Source organism: Sarcophilus harrisii, chromosome 1, assembly GCF_902635505.1.
Source record: "Sarcophilus harrisii chromosome 1, mSarHar1.11, whole genome shotgun sequence".
Taxonomy (NCBI): Eukaryota; Metazoa; Chordata; class Mammalia; order Dasyuromorphia; family Dasyuridae; genus Sarcophilus; species Sarcophilus harrisii.
This window is the reverse complement of record NC_045426.1, coordinates 327,037,599-327,054,367: the sequence shown is the minus strand read 5'-3', so window position 1 is coordinate 327,054,367 and position 16,769 is coordinate 327,037,599. Positions and strand designations below refer to the sequence as shown.

At 31.7% G+C, this 16,769-nt stretch overlaps 1 protein-coding gene across 3 annotated transcripts in view; it reads left to right on the top strand.

Moving 5' to 3' along the window:
* VPS13A (vacuolar protein sorting 13 homolog A) overlaps window positions 1-12,745 on the top strand; it is a 238,714-nt gene extending 225,969 nt beyond the window's left edge. For 2 of the 3 annotated variants that reach the window (XM_031945506.1, XM_031945511.1), the window contains 4 exons: window positions 4,137-4,222; window positions 6,400-6,523; window positions 8,111-8,185; window positions 10,549-12,745. In XM_031945506.1, coding sequence (XP_031801366.1) covers window positions 4,137-4,222; window positions 6,400-6,523; window positions 8,111-8,185; window positions 10,549-10,599 — 336 coding nt within the window. In that variant the 3' untranslated portion in view covers window positions 10,600-12,745. Of the gene's footprint in view, window positions 1-4,136; window positions 4,223-6,399; window positions 6,524-8,110; window positions 8,186-10,548 lie in introns of those variants that run through there. The other variant, XR_004230796.1, reaches the window with a different exon arrangement.
* The last annotated feature ends 4,024 nt before the right edge of the window (window positions 12,746-16,769 follow it).

The following is a 16,769-nucleotide window of genomic DNA, read 5'->3' as shown; positions in this document are numbered from 1 at the left end:
GCAGTTATATTAACTCAAGCATTTATGATACCAAACTAAATATTGCCCTTGTTAAGTAGATGCTATACAAGTAAGATAATTAGTTGCTAACTGTTATCTTTGAATTCAGCGACTCCAACCATTGTGGCCAAGAACATAATTTCTTGCATGCAAAGCAGCCTCCAATAATCTAGGGATTCTCTAAAGATTTGGTCTGAGCACATAATGTTTCATTATTTAGATCTTTTTATATTCTGCAGAAGTAAATGCCTTAGGTGCCCCTACAACTCTTCCTTTTGTTGATGGCCAAAGTTGCTGACCAAATGTAGAAAGAATTTAAATTAGTAAAGTTTTGTTTAATTGATCAAAGAAGCCTAGTTCAATTCAAGAGTTTATTGCTGTAATCTTAGATTAATATCAAAATTGATATGAACCACTGAAACTTTTACTTTACCAGGTGACTTTAGGAAGGAGAGGCTATTCAGTTAGAAGTCATTTGCTGAAGAAAAGACTGTTTTGGCCTAGTTTTTATTCACTTGTTTTTTAAGTGACTGAGGAAAAGGGTCATTTTTGGTGTTTAAAAAAAAATCAGGGTGTATGTTTTCTTCCACTGAATATAGTCACTTATTTAGAATATTTGGAGAATTTTGAATTATCCTTCCCAGGGATTTGTTGTTTTACAAAGTAAACATAAATAAAATCCTTACCATTAAACTTCTTTCAGTGCCCATTCAAGGTTGTGGGTTTATCCTGTTTTCATATCTGTTGTAATTTGATATTATTTCATAGTCCAGTGGTTTCTTGTGGCTGTCATCTTTACCTTTTAGCTCTTGACTTCTTATGTTGTATTTAAATGAAATAGATTTTTTTCTACTTATACTTCCCTGTTAAAAATCCCATTCTAACCCAAAATGGTCTGTTATATATTTAAATGTACACAATAATTTCTTAAATACAGTTTTCCATAAATGACTAATAGCTTTTGTTGTTTGAGATCCGAAATGGCCAGTGGTTTGCCTCTTAGCTATATTTTAATTTCCAGTTAAATCTTTTTGCAATCTATGATATGACTTTTTTCTGTAATATTTGGATAATTTTAATTATTCAAAAATGTTTTTGGTTTCTTTAAATCATATTTCTAAGGGGAATGTTTCACTATACATATGAAGTCTAGATAATATCAAAGATTAGTACTAAAACAATCCTCTCATTTGCTTTACTCTTTTTCATCTGTTTCCATGTGTAGGTAATGATGCAGTTGATTTGTTTGCATTAAATGAACTATTTTTTTATGTACTTGTAGTTCTAAATCCCAATGTCAGTGACCATGACTTTATTGTTTAGTTGACTACAGATTCCAACATGAGTGATGAGTACAATGTCTTAAATATTGTAACATTGTTCATTTCTTTTAAACATTTGATGGAAGGAATGTTTATTCACGATGAATAAAGCAAGGAAAATTTCTCTATCTGTGCTATGTTGTAGTCTCTAAATGAGGCTACTATGAGAATATCAGCAGTTCAGATTAAAATATGTTATGCTGATGAAACTTCTATCTACTTTTTTCCCCGTAGTTACTGGCTGAGGATTTAGGGTAATGATTATATCTCAAATTTTAAAGCTGTTGCTTAATTCACTTTAATAAAGATTTGCCACACAGTACTTTGGGAACCAGTAAGCCATGTGGCAAATCAAGTAAATGGTATTGGGATTCTGATAATTTAAAATAGTTGGAGTTTGATGATTGGAAGTTGCACTTAGCCAAACAAAATGGTTTAAATAGAATAAAATGGGCTTCACATGTATAAAGGCTGAGTGTCTTGAGATCATAACTGTCCTGTTCATATCAACAGCCATCAGGTGCCACTGTTTGTTTTTAGAGGCCCAGGGAATGTATTTTATCAAAGGGAGCCATAGCACAGAATTGGAATTGGGAGTACAACACTGGATAAAGAGTCAGATTCCTGGGTAATCATCCTGACTATGTGGCCCTTGCAGTACATCCAGTTCAAAACAATAAATGTTCTATAGAGCCTTTTAACTTCACTTTGTCTCAGTTTCTACATCTGTAAAGGGGGCAAATGAAAGTGCCTACCTATGTCACTATTATTATGAAAAACAAATTTTAAAATACTTTTTTTGATGTCTTCTGTAAAGTAAAAAAATTACACTAAATAATTCTTTTCAGGTCTAAGAACTATGACAGCTGTGATCCTATACATAAGTTCTCAAAGAAGGAAAACTAAATAAATGGGCAGGGAAAAAAAACAACTAATCTTAACAGTGTGAAGGGGAGCATTCTTTAATGCGAAGGATATGATTATTGATTGAGCGAGGGATATATAGAGTTGAAGAAAAGAGAAATAGAGAAGGAATAATGGCATGGAACAGGAGCTGTTGTGACAGAATTTTGAATTCTATATTATGTTTCAAGTGCATTTAGTTTGATAGCTGCTTTTTCTTTTCCCATTAATTCATGATTTAGATATATTATTGTTCTATATGGAATTTTCTTTGAATGATTCTCACAAACCTCAGTAACAAAGGATATAGTTCATGGAATCAAGTACTATTTAGTTCAACTCATGCCATACTGTCTGTTTTGCCATCTCCTCAACTTCTAAGTACTTTGAAAGTTTGCTTCTAGAGGACATTCCACATGTTTCTTCCCAGATAATTTTGACATTGTTTATACTCAGAAATTGTGTTTTTTTAAATTAGTTTAATTTCTTCTATCATACTCCTGGTTTTGATTCAGATTAGTCACAAGAGACTAAAAATGGGGGGAAAAGCTGTTCATTCTTTTTCTTTGCTGCTATAGTGTAATCTGATTCAAATAATATTTAGGCCCAGCTTCCATGCTTGAGTTTAATGTGAAGTGGCATTAAAGGCAAAATGAAATCATAGACATTTAGGAATTGAATTAAAGCTTGTGATTTTGGCATTTGTATAAATGGAAGAGTATTTAAACTACTTCCTTGATTTAATGAATTCGGTTTATAACCAAGTTATAGTCAACAAATAGAAAGAGATTGTATATTTTTAAAACCTAGAAGCATTCCCATTTTTTTTCCTGGATAATACACTCCAATGTTTTACAAATTTATTAGGAAGTTCTTTCATATGACTTGCTCCTTTCTCTCATACTTCTCTTTTCCCATTATTTCTTCTATCTGAGGTGAAAAAGCCACCTGGGGAATCTTTGTACAGAAGAGTCCTTCACCTTTGTGCTAAGAATATTCTAGAAATTTGATATTATAAAGTCATTCTTGTGTGTTTTTTGCTCAGAATGAAATAATTCCAATTCCTCTTAATAGTTCCTCATTAGCCTTCTTTTCCAAATCTTTAATATCTTTGTTGTCTTCCCAAATCTTTAAAGTTGGTAACATTTTATCTAGATTATATACAATTCTTTTTTTTGCTTTACAGAATTCTAATCATAGTTACCTAATATGCCCATCAATACATCTTGTCTATCATAACAGGAAGGAAAAGGTTAAGATTACTAAAGAATGAATATTTCGCATCCTAATAATAACCTTGACAGCTTCACATCTGGAGAAAATAATAGTTGATGTAGAATGAGCAATGAAGAACCAATTTCATTAATTATTGTCAATTCTGTACTTCCCATGGGTACAGAGCAGGTGAAATATGATAAAGGAATGAATGTGATGTAAAAAGCAGAATAAGAGGGAATTGCAGGGAAATCGCAGAGGACCATAATAAATTATGGTATTTTGTGGACTTTTGTATGTGTTGTCACGTGAACCTAATTAATTGTTAATTTTATTCTGCAGGATAAAAATGAACATGATTGTTAAATAACATTTTTGTCTGATCTAAACTCTGATGCATTTAGTTGTGTTATTAATTCATAGGTTTTATTTTAGTAGATTTCCTTAATCTGTGTTAAAGATCCTCATTTACCTAAAATTATCTTTAACAAATCTTTGCAAGTAAGTACTTTGACAAAGGTGAATATAACAATTAAATGAATTTTAATTTGCTTGTGATTTTTAAATTAGGATGTAGATTATTACTGTAGAAATGTGATAATGAATTTTTTCCCCTATAATATCTAGAAGAGGGTAAGATGTAAGTAACATTAACATAGTTATAGCATCAATCTTTTTTCTCTTTTATATTTTTAGGTGATAGAAAATGGAAGATTTGCTAAAAATAAGTATATTACCCATGTTATGGTCAATAAAACAGATTTCTTGATGATAACCACAAGGTAACTTTTATTAGTTATATTCATCTGTTTAATTTAGTAAGAGCTTACAAATAGTTGTTTAATGAAAAGAACAAATTCTCATCCAAATCTTTGCTCATATATAGTCATGTATACATACATGCACACACAAGTTCGGCTGTGCACCCAAGTATGTATAGATGCAATCTCAACAGTTTAAATAGTTCAAAATCAAATACAGTTATGTAAACAAACACAGACACGTATTAGATTTGGAAAACATAATACTTTTTAGTTTACAAAAGACATAGATGCATTGCTACTAAGTTACTTATTTATGATTTCCCTGTCTTCTCTTCCCATGCCATACAATTACAGACCAACAGGCATATGCCTAATTATCAGTTGTAAAACCTTAGCATTAATTCACAGATACAGTACACACACTGATGTCTGTGACTGGATTTGAACTCAAGTCTTCCTGAATCTGAGTCCAACACTCTATGTACTATACTGCCTGTATGTATGAAGTGTCCAAGGAACAATAGCATCTCTGGTGTGAGAGCTTTCTGAGTCCTTTTCAGGGCTGCTTATCCACCTTTGGGCTCTATCCAACTTTTAATGGACCTGAATTTTGAGTCTTATGTGTGCCATTTCCTGGCTCTGTGCTTCTAGAAAAGTCTTTTAAACTCTGAGCCTCAGTTTCTTCATCTGTAAAATGAAGATGGTACATATCTGCCAAAAGTTTTGGGAGGAAAGTACATTGGGATATGTTTATATATGAATGACATAGATGCATAGGTATAACCAAGACATATTTACACAATATGTGTCTATATTTTATATTTAATAAGTCATACACATATATATACGTATATATCTTTATATGAATGTGTGTATATGGATATATGTTTTTTAATATGTATGTATGAGTTGTTAAAATTATTAAATGCTTTTCAATGTCATTGGAGGTTTATTGAGAGACTGATGATAATTCTTAGCCCCTCTTCTTTTCGCCTCAGAGACGAAAGAAAGGAGTTAGACAAAAGTAATAATGGAAGCTAGGGAAATTCATGCTGAACAGTAGCTCTTTCATTCCTCCACCTTAGCCAGTGACGAGAAATCAGCTGTGTCTTTAATTTAGTTCCTTGCTCTGGGAAAAACAAAGCATATTCATACTTAGTGAAATCTCTGCAGGCAATAACAATTATATTCTTAAAGTAAAAAAAAAAATTAATTGGGGGGTAGGTTAAAGGAAAAGTTATTTTGCAGGGGAAGTGTTTTTCTTTATACTCATCTTGAAAATGGGAAACAAATTCTGCTTTGAGAAATTGTATAAATGTAATTCAGAGTAGGACTTTTCAAAAAAGGTCTTTGTAAGCATTAATTGATCCTTATCAAAGTCCCTTAACTTTAATTTTAAGGAGTATGAAATTGTAAGAATGTCAGTTGTCAGAAGTGATGTTAAAATTGTCTTTTTTTGTTCTGTGTTCATTAAGGTAGGAAATACCCTCTCACTGAAGGGTCTGTAATAAGTACTACCCAGAATATTAGTGGCAAGTACAATAATTCTTATGTTTTGCTTACATCTAAACCACCCCAAAATGGAGAAAAACAATTGGTTCCATGAAAAATTACCCTATTGCCAAATTTATTAAGTACCTCCAAAGAATTCCTGGCTGATTGAGTTTTTTACTTTTTTATAATATTATCTATCTTCCAGGATTGTTTTCAGAATAAAATGAGGTAACTGAAACTGCAAATCGAATCAATGTCCATCAATTGGGGAATGGCTGCATAAGTTATGGTATATGAATATAATATAATGGAATATTAGTGTACTATAAGCAACGATCAGCAGGATGATTTCAGAAAAGCCTGGAAATACTTACATGATTTGATGCTAAATGAAGTGAGCAGAACCGAGAGAATATTGTACACAGTAACAACTGATCATCAACTGTGATAGACTTGGCTTTTCTCAATAATGAGGTGATTCGAGAAAATTCCAATAGACTTGTGATGGAAAGTGCCATTCACCTCCAGAGAGAGGACTATGGAGACTGAATGAAGATCAAAACATAGTATTTTCGCCAAAAAAAAAAAAAAAAAAAAGAGAGAGAGAGAGATACATGACAAACTCTTTGAAAGCCTTAAACTATTGTATAAATGTTAGCTATTATTGTATTAACTATTATTATTCTCTTTATTTTTTGTAGTGGTGTATTGTTTGTGACAAAAGGAACATTTGGGCAGCTAACCTGTGAATGGCAATACACTTTTGATGAATTTACCAAAGAGCCATTTATCATTCATGGAAGAAGATTACGTATTGAGGCCAAGGTATATTGAATAAAAATGTGAAGATAAAATGTTAAGATTTATTTTTCAAGATGTTTACAGTTTTTGGTTTAGTATTTATAAGTTTCTAATTAGCATATGGGTGCATATTTTTCTTGCAGAAAATAGATCAGTTTTAACAGATGTTTCTTTCTGTGGTACTGTATGCAGAACAATACCTTCCAGTTGCAGCTAGTGGGCTACTCTTGTGCCATTCCCTTACATGTGAGAAGTATTATGTTGTAGTGGAGAGAGAGATGGCCTTAGAACCAGATTTCAAGTTTTCTTTCTGACATTCTGGCTGTGATGCTAGGCAAGTCACTTTACCTCTCAGATCCTTAGAAAAAATGCTGAACTATATTTGGAGAGAATACTTTATTAAATTGAGTTACCTTATTTTAATCAATGAAATCACAGATCCAACCCCTATGTTTATGATATCATACCATTGTACTATCATCTGTACCACTAAGCTGAGATTATAAATCCAGAGAGTTTACTGTTCGTGTTTCCCTCACAATATGTTTATCTTGAATTCCTCAAAGATGGTAAAAACAAAAGTCTTTTGTGACGAAAATAATCTCTTACTTAGTGATTATTCTCTCCAACTAAATTATAAGCTTTTTCTAGCAGTACTGAGAATTTTTCTAACTGCTAGTGCAATGTGATTTATGATAAGCATTTAGTGAATATTTTTTTAGTAAATAGATTCTTTGGAAAATAAAGTTGACCTGTTTTCATTCAGGCCTATCAATGACAATTATCTATTCTGAACAAAAGATATATGGAATATTGTATTGAGCATAAAAGAAATAATGATGTAGAGTTGATTTTAGTTTTTTGTTCTTAAATCCAGATGGATTTCTTTTAAACTCTGAATAAATATTTGTAAACTAGAACTATTAACTTAAAATGAACTTTACAAAAGCTTTACAAAATTGTTTAGCAAAAACTATTAGGAGCAAAAAACCTCCTAATGGGTTCATTACCTCAATAATTACCAGTGTCAATACCATCATTGATCCTTGGTAAGTCCAGTTCTTTGTTCTCACATTAGCTTAAAGAATTAGTCTCCTGTAGGCAGAATTTCCTTACAAACAGAGATATAGGATCTATAAAGGAGAGAGATTATATGTAACCTCTATGAATGGGTCTTGACTTTCTCAAAATTGTGATCTCATGAATCAGTTCTTTCATAGTTAGCTTATAACTATAATGAATCATGTAGATAGATTTGAGATATATTGATCTTATCTATGATTTATAGACTTAATGATTCAAGAAAGAAGTCTTAAGAAATTGGGGACAAAAAAGGAAAATATTGCTGTTCTTTTCTCTTTGCTTCTTTCCCCCTCATTTTGTTGTTTCAGTAATTAAGGAATTGTAGAACTGAGTTTGTCATCATGCTCTTTTACTAGTATGGATGTGCTTCTCCATTCTTTTTGTTTCTTATAATGCTGTTTAAAAATGTATCATTTCTAGTATGAACTATATACATTTGAGCAGTGAAATTGTTTTTCTTGTGCTAATTTTTTTCCCATGACGTGGTTTTATTCTTTATATTCATTCATTTCTTTATTTGATTTGTAGGAACGTGTAAAGTCTGTATTTCATGCCAAAGAGTTTGGAAAAATAATTAATTTTAAGACTGCAGAAGATGCCCAGGTAAACCCAATCACCTCTTTCATTCAAACAGACATGAGCTTCTAATTTTAAAACTATATACTGGATATGTTGACAGTTAAGAAATTGTGGGGTTTTTTCCTTTCTTTTAAAATTTAGTTTATATATCTATCTTGATCAGCACGGGAGTTTCTGGTGTACAAATGTTCTTTCTTTTAATGCAGATTGACAACTTGTCTATATATTATAGTCATAGAGGGACTGGGGACTGAAAGGTTAATTGTTACATGTTATATAGCAATATGTGTCAGAGGAAGAAATGGAACTCAGGACTTTCACTCCCCACCCTGGCAACTGTGTTAAATTTTCTCCTTTTTGTTTCTTTGAAAAATGCTAAAAAAGCTAAACAAAATATGTCCTCTGTATGGATTGTCTTTATGTTTGGAGTGATCAGAGGATATGTTGAATAAAATACTGTTCCTTTGTCTGATCAGTTATAGATCTTGCTTTTAGACTAGTCTGGCATAGTGTTAAGAATTTAAAGAACATTTGGAATTCATGTCCATGAACCCAATAATCCTGTTAAGTTATTCATTATAAAAAGTTATAGTAAACATGTTCATAAAATAAAACTTACAGCTTGTCCATTGGACTTCCATTTTGATTGCCTGCAAACATATTTTATGTCTCAGTTCAGAGAGTCATAGGTTCCCCTCACCATTGGGGTTTTCAGGTAGAAGTTGGATGATCACTTATTGAAGATATTGCTGAAGGAAATTTTGTTTGAGTATAGGTTGAATTAAATAACTCTAAAATTCCTTCCAACTATGAGATTCCAGCTATGACTATACCAGATAGAGATGGAAGAAGGAATCATAATGACAACTAGCATTTATATAGGGCCAGGTACTTTACAGATATCTCATTTGAACTTCATAACAAATCTGGGAAATATTGACCATTTTATAGTTGAGGAAAACAGAGTTTTTTTTGTTTTGTTTTGTTCTTTTACAGTTGAGACAAACAGGTTAAGTGATTTACGTAAGGCCACACATTTGGTAAATCTCTGAAATCATATTTGAATTCAGGTCTTCTTGACTCCAGACCTACTATTTTATTCACCAGATTTCTGAGCTGCCCATTTTATAATTCACATTAATTGTTGCATTGTCAAGTTTATTCATCTCTGCTACTTACATCTCCCTCATAGTTTACTTATTTCATTTATATATTCTAAGATCTCAGAAAACTAATAATTCACAGTTTCTCACAGTTTCTCAGATGTTAAATGGAAATAAAAGCACCTACTTTTTTAGGGTTTTTGAAAGTGAAATGCTTTGTAAACTTTCTATCTCTATGTAAATATAAGTGATTATTACCATTTATTATTTTTAGTGCTCTGGAAATTGACTTAATGCTATTATCCTGTTACAACTATAGTGCTCTATGTCTAATCCCTTGAATTTACAGGATTTTCTCTTTAAAAGAAGCTTAAAGCATATTTAGTCTAACCACCATAATTTTAAAGGTGAGATACCTAAGGCAACAAAAGGTTAAGTGGCCTACATATGTTCCCAGAGGTGAGGATAGATACATGACTTTCGGTCCAGTCAGATATGAGAAAAGTTTTCATAAAGGAATTTCAGAGTTAATCAAAATATGTTATAGCAATAGAGGTCATGACTATCTCTCAGTAGGAGAAGTATAGGAGAATATAAAAAGTAGGCCAGGGGAAGTAAACACACTGAGGAGCTGAGAAATTTGAAGGACTATCACTTGATCTTTGTGTTGAAGTCCTCTGATATAAGGGCAGAACTGGGAAAGCAAAAACTCAGACCACCACCACTACAGTTCAGTGCCTCATCTTCTTCCACCCTGACTCGTAATAGCCTCTTACATTGGTCCTCCCAAGCTCTAATCTTTTTCCCTTGCTAATTTAACTTCTATGTATAGGGCATAATGATATTCTTGACCTTTTAAAATTCTTCACAATGCAGTTTTAACCTCTTTTTCCAGCTTTGTTGCACATATCCATCCATATCTCTTCTTCCTATCTTTGCTTGGGATTTTCCTCAATCCTTGGTCTATTATCCCTCCTAATCTGTGCCTCTCAAAGCTTAGCTGAAGGACTCAATTCTCAGTATAGATTTTGCTTTTACTGATCCTCTATACATGTCATATCCTCCAGCATAATATAAGTTTCTACAGATCAGGATCATTTTGTTTTTTTCATTCTATTGTCACTGCCTTACATCATGTCTATTAAGTTGGAGATTAATAAATGCTCGTTAAATTCAGGTCACAAATTGAAATTGAAAACCACTTTTCCCATAAACTCATGAAAACATTTTGAAATTTTTTATTAGAAAATAAGAGTATATCTTCCTTTATTTTTCTGTTTATAGTGGGTCCTTGCAAAGCTGGAAGAAGTAAGGGATATTTCCCCAAGATTCTAACTGATAGGAGGAGCTAACTGAAGACAGCAAGGATGAAACAGAACATAACTTGGAGCTGTTATCTTCCTGATTATCAAATCCTGTGCCTGATTATCAAAATTTATTTGGGGAATCAGGTATAAAATTGTATTTAAGCACTCTATGTTTAATGGTTATAGTCCAATTTCATTAAGGAATCAGGTAAAATAGCTATGTAATCAAAACATTTTTCCCATTTGGGGGATGATTAGGTTTCTAATGTAAAGCAGGCATCTGGTTAAAGTTCTTTTAATATATTTTTTAAAAGAAAATACTTTTTTTTTTCCCTGAGGGAACTTTAATACTTGTTGCAGAAATATATCTCACAGTGATAAAGGAGTTGTTCTAAGTTAATTCCACTCAGAACTAAATTACAGTTTTTTGGGGAGGCTCATATTCTGAAGAATAACATTCTTTCTTATATACTTATTTACTCCAAATAGTCTGAATGAGCTTTAGATGGACTAATTTAGTCATATATCATTCCATTCGTATCACAAGACCTTAAATGGTAGTCTAATCAGAAAGGTAAAGCTCAGAAGTATAATAGTTGAAATTCTTTATATGGTTAAATATTTTGGAAGTATTTTCTTTATTTTTTATATAAAGGATAGGTTCAAATTATTCTTCATATGTACAGGTGTTTGGAGTAACCTTTTTATACACTATGCTATAAATTATTAAAAAATCCACTGATGCCTTGCCTTAAGACAGACAGTATATTGTTGAAGAAATAGTTATCATGCTCAGGAAAATCTCTTTGAGAGAATAAAAATAAAGAAATACCTCCTCAAGCTAAGTCCCTGGGGACAATATTTATTTCTTGATTTGATTTATACATTTAACATGTTCAACAGAATTCTGATCTAACAGAAAACTTTCTAAAGCCTTCCAAATGTAGCTTTTTCCTGATTTCCTCCAGAGACCAAGACCACACCACAAATTTAAATTCCCCACAATAACTCTTCTCAAGGAATTGTATAGAAGAACTCACAGGTCTTATTGGAAATCAGGGTAATGTAAGATGAGACCTAGCACCAAGCTGTGAGTGCCACACCCTCAGGAACTTCATGAGTCAGATGTAAATCTCATCTCAATAAAAATTATTGGCTGCACTTGAGTGAAAAGAAGACTGCAGGATTCCTTTGGCTTCTGTTCTCTATGTAAAAATTTTTTTTCTTTTGTAGAGAATGATGAATAATTAAATAATAACTATTTTTTATTTAGTCGTTGGATAATATGGAATATCTAATGCATGTTGTAACTGCTGCCAAAAGATTCTTTTCAAACTGTTTTTGAAATTTTGGAATGTGTATAAGTTACTGACTTTGAAATTCTCTGATCTGTTCAAACCTTGCTTTGTTGTAAAAGCTACAGTAAACAGCATGCCAAACTATAAATGTATTTTTCTTTCTTTTGGACCAAGCTCTGCAATCTTTGATGTACATACAAAAATCCATTACATGTATTATTCCCAGAATATTGTGGATTTTTTTTTTTATGTAGTTACAAAAATGAAATAGTGCAATACTAGATTCTAAACTACAAAAGTGATTTTTGTGACTCTTATTGTAATACTTGCTCAGAGCAGGAAACCGGTTTCTCTATGGTTCATATTTTAACCTCACATTAGAATCTGGTCTGTATCTGATTGTTTGATTTGAAGGGTTAATTGATAACAGGGCCTTAAAAGATCTTAGGTTAATATCCGTGACTTGGTAATTTCTTTCTTTAACTCTGTCCTCTTATATAGTTGGATTGTCTACTCATCATCTCAACTTATCTGAGTGCACAATTTATTCATTTAAAACACATAAGCATTAAGTACAATTTAAGCAAACATTTGGGTCCTGGTGACAGAAGTGGAAACAGTGTCAGGGGTCAAACCAAAAAACATAACTAGTGGGCATTGTTGATATCAGCAAAACTTGAAATGAATCCCAGAAAAAAGTGTCATAGCTAGTAGGTGTCTTCACATGTGCTCTGATCAATTAGGCATTTTTCTCCTCTGGTTTAATAATATGCATGAATACCTTGTTTTTGTTTTCCCATGATAAAGAAATGCAGAATTTCAATTGATCTGATTGATAAGTCCTTATGGAAAGGAAAGTTTGCATCTGAATATGAAGCTCAAGACAAAAAAGCCATTAGTAATATCGATTAAACTATGTTTTTAGTTCATTTTAAAATTTAAGGCTGTATTCTTTGACTCTGTGTTCCATTATGTATGGTTGTCCTAATTATGCTTTTGCATTTCTCCATGAAATTTTCCAAGAATTCTATCTCTGTATTAGACAGATATAGAATTGAGACCTGGTCTATTTGTGAGAGATCTCTGCTCCTATTCCACATCTTTATAAACTAGTTTATGGTTTACCAGTTTATTTTTCTCTGCCATGGATTTCATAATCACATGATAGTTAATTTCACATAATTTCTTCCCTTTTATAATTTAGGTTGTCTTTACTATTGTCACCTGTCCTAAAAATGCCATTATGTTCATGTTGTAATGTGTCCTTTATTAAGTATCCACAATGTCATCATACAGTACCTACCCAGAGCCTGACATTCTGAAGTTTTTAATGCCTCATCAACATTATCCTTCTTTATTTTTTATTTGCTTTTTTACTTAGTTCATAGTGTGACCTGTGTAATGACATCCAGTTACACTCTTCACATTGAAATGAGACTTTTCCTACTGTTGTACACTATTCCACCCTATCCTAGAAGGAATAGAAGAGGCAAATATAGGCTTGTGTATGATCTCTGAACAATTGGAGTTCTCCATATATGAGGTAAGTTACTTAAGAGGTAGTAGATTTCTCTTCCTTGGAAGTCTTCAGGTATTGTCTGGATGATTATTTGTCAAATATGTTGTAATGGGATTCTTTTTGAGGGTTTGGATTGGACCACATGGCTGCTGAGATCCTTCTGAACTAAAATTCTTGTGATTTTCCAAAAAAAAAAAAAAAAAAAATGGGGGTGAGGGGGCAGCTAGGTGACGCAGCGGATAGAGCACCAGCCCTGAAGTCAGGAGGACCCGAGTTCAAATTTGACCTCAGACACTTAACACTTCCTGGCTGTGTGATCCTGGGCAAGTCACTTAACTTCAATTGCCTCAGGAAGGGGGAAAAAAAAAAAACAATAGAGCTTTGTGGATTGTCTGGGATCTTTAAAAGTTTTAAGTAGTATTTTAGTTTGTGTATACCCTTACATATGAATTGTTTGGTTTTGACTTGAACATTTCAGTAGATAGTGCACTATAAATAACTATTGAAAACTGGAGTTTTCACTTTAGAAACCTGAATTTGTTCTAGTGCTAGAAATAATGTGTTTTTATTAGTTAAGTGTTTGCAATAGAAACCATGTGCAATAATACCAGTTGATCTAAGGGGAAATAATATCACGAAAGGCCTTTACTGTGAGGCCTTGCTTGGATCAATCAAAAAGCATTTCTTAAGCTCCTTCCTAATGGTCATGCCATTAATTTGTTGATTTATATTAGTTAATGGAATTCCCTTTCTCCATGCTGAAATTTTTTCAGATAATAAGTTAATTTTTCTATAGTATGGTTTACAATTGGATTATTTTTCTTTTTTCTTTTCACAGAAGTCTTTGATTTTTTTCCATTTTGAAATGGAAATTTCTTTGAATCCTTGAATATAGCATATTCACATACCTTTAGATAAGTAACAGTATATAAAATGATTTTAAAACCATATGTTTTAAACTTGAAGGGGACTTTAGATGTTATCTACTCTAGCTTTCTTTTTTCTCCCTGAGAAAACTAAGGTTTTGACGTTTACTAAACCCAGAGATAGTGGAAAGGGAGTTTGGATACAAACTCCACTCTCCTGACTCAAAAATGGTGTTCCTTGTGCTACACAATGATGTTGAACTCTTGTAATGAGCTTTATCAATAATTAAAATTTTAAAAATATTTTCATGTGAAGCTTTCTAGATTCTCTTTCTCCTTCTTGTTCTACTCTCTCTCTGAGATAGTAAGCAATCAGACATGGTAATATATGTGCAATTATGTAAAACATTTTGACATTTGTTATTTTTTACAAGAAGACTCCCAAAAAATGAAAGAAAAAAGTGAAAAATAGCACCCTTTCATTTGTATTCAATCAATATCATCTTTTCTCTGCAGGTAGATAGTATGCTTTGAGATTGCCTTGGATCATTGTATTGCAGAGAATACCATCATCATTCACAGTTTCAAACAAATATTACAGTCATTACGCACGTTTTCCTCGTTCTGTTAATTTCACAATGCATTAGTTTATGTAAATCTTTCCAGGTTTTTAAAAAAATCATCCTGTTTGCCATTTTTTTTTTTTTTACAGCACAATAATATTCCTTCACAATCATATACTACAGCTTGTTTAACCATTCCCCAATTGATGAATATCCCTTTAATTTTCAATTCTTAGTCACCACTAAAAAGGTGCTATTTTTGTACAATAGGTTCTTTTCCCTTTTCTTGGATTTCTCTGGAATATAGACCTAAGTGCCAGTTTTAAAATCCTTAAGGCATTGTTCCAAATTGCCATCCAGAATGGTTAGATCATTTCACAGTGCAACCAACAATGCATTCATGTCCATTTTCCAAACATCTTCCTTTTTTTTTTTTTTTTTTTTTGTCATATTAACTAATCTGATAGTTATGAAATTGTACCTTTTTTAAATTAGTATTAATTTAGAGTATTTCTTATGACTATAGATAGCTTTGCCTGAAAGCTACTTATTCATATTTTTGACCATTTGCAAATTGACAAAAGACTTGCATTTTTATAAATTTAACTTAGTTCTTGCTATTTTTGAGAAATAAAGCCTTTATTAAAGATACTTGTTAAAAAAAATTTTCTCCCAGCCCCTTTTCTCCTTTCTTTACAATTTTATTTTCATTGGTTTTATTTGTGCAAAACTTTAAAAATTTTATATAACCAAAATGAATTTTTTTTTTTTTTTACATTCTATAATGGTTTCTGTATCTTTACTGGTCCTACAATTTTCCCTTGTCAATAAGATTTTTTCTATTCATTTTTCTATTCATTTGTTTATTGTATCAACTTTTATGTGTAAATCATATACCCAGTTTTTCCTTATGTTGGTATATGGTGTGAGATAGTGGTTTATATCTACTTTCTGCCATACTATTTTCCAGTTTTCCCAGCAGTTTTTGCCAGATAGTTTTTGGTTCAAAAGCTTAGGTTATTTGGATTTGTCTAGATTACTGTGGTTATTTGTTTAATATAATTGAAACCAAATCCGTTCCACTGATCTATCACTCAATTAGCCAGTACCAAATCTGGTATGACTAAACTTCCTTCTTTGGCCTTTTTTTTTCCCCATCGAGTCCCTCGATATCCTTGAACTTTTGTTCTTTCAGATGAATTTAGTTAATTTTTTCTAACTCATTATAAACTTTTGATAGTTTGTTTTTACACTGAATAGAGTAGTATAGAATTATTATCATAACTATCAAAATGAGCAATTAGTATTTTTCCAATTGTTTAGATGATTTTATCCACATGAAAAGTGTTTTATAGATCTGTTCTTCCTGGCTTTGTTTTGGCAGGTAGATTCCCAAGTATTTTATACTGCCTACAATTATTTTAAGTGGAATTTCTCTTTCCCAGTTTTACAGAAAGGAAGTTCATATCTTGTTCTATTTCTTTATTTAAAATTGGGTTAATTATTTTATTTTTTTCTTCTGCTAATTTGGGTAATTTATATTTTTATAGCCCTTCATCCATTTCATTTAGATTGTCAAATTTATTGGCATGTAATTGGGCAAAATAGCTCCTAAAATTTTTCTTAATTTTCTCTTCATTGGTAGTAAAATCACCCCATTCATTTTTGCCCCTTGTAATTTGGTTTTCTTTCTTTTTTTTTAAGTCAAATGAACCAATAATTTATTCATTTTATTTTCCCCTATAAAACCAGCTTCTCATTTTATAGTTCAATAATTTTCTTACTTTAAATTTTATTACTCTCTCCTTTGATTTTTGAGAATTTTCAATTTGTTAAGGATTTTTTAATTAATTCTTTTTCTACTGTTTTTAGTTGCATGCTCATTTCTTGATCTGCAATTGGAAATATTTTCCCCTAAGTATCACTTTGTCTGCATCTCATGCATTTTGATA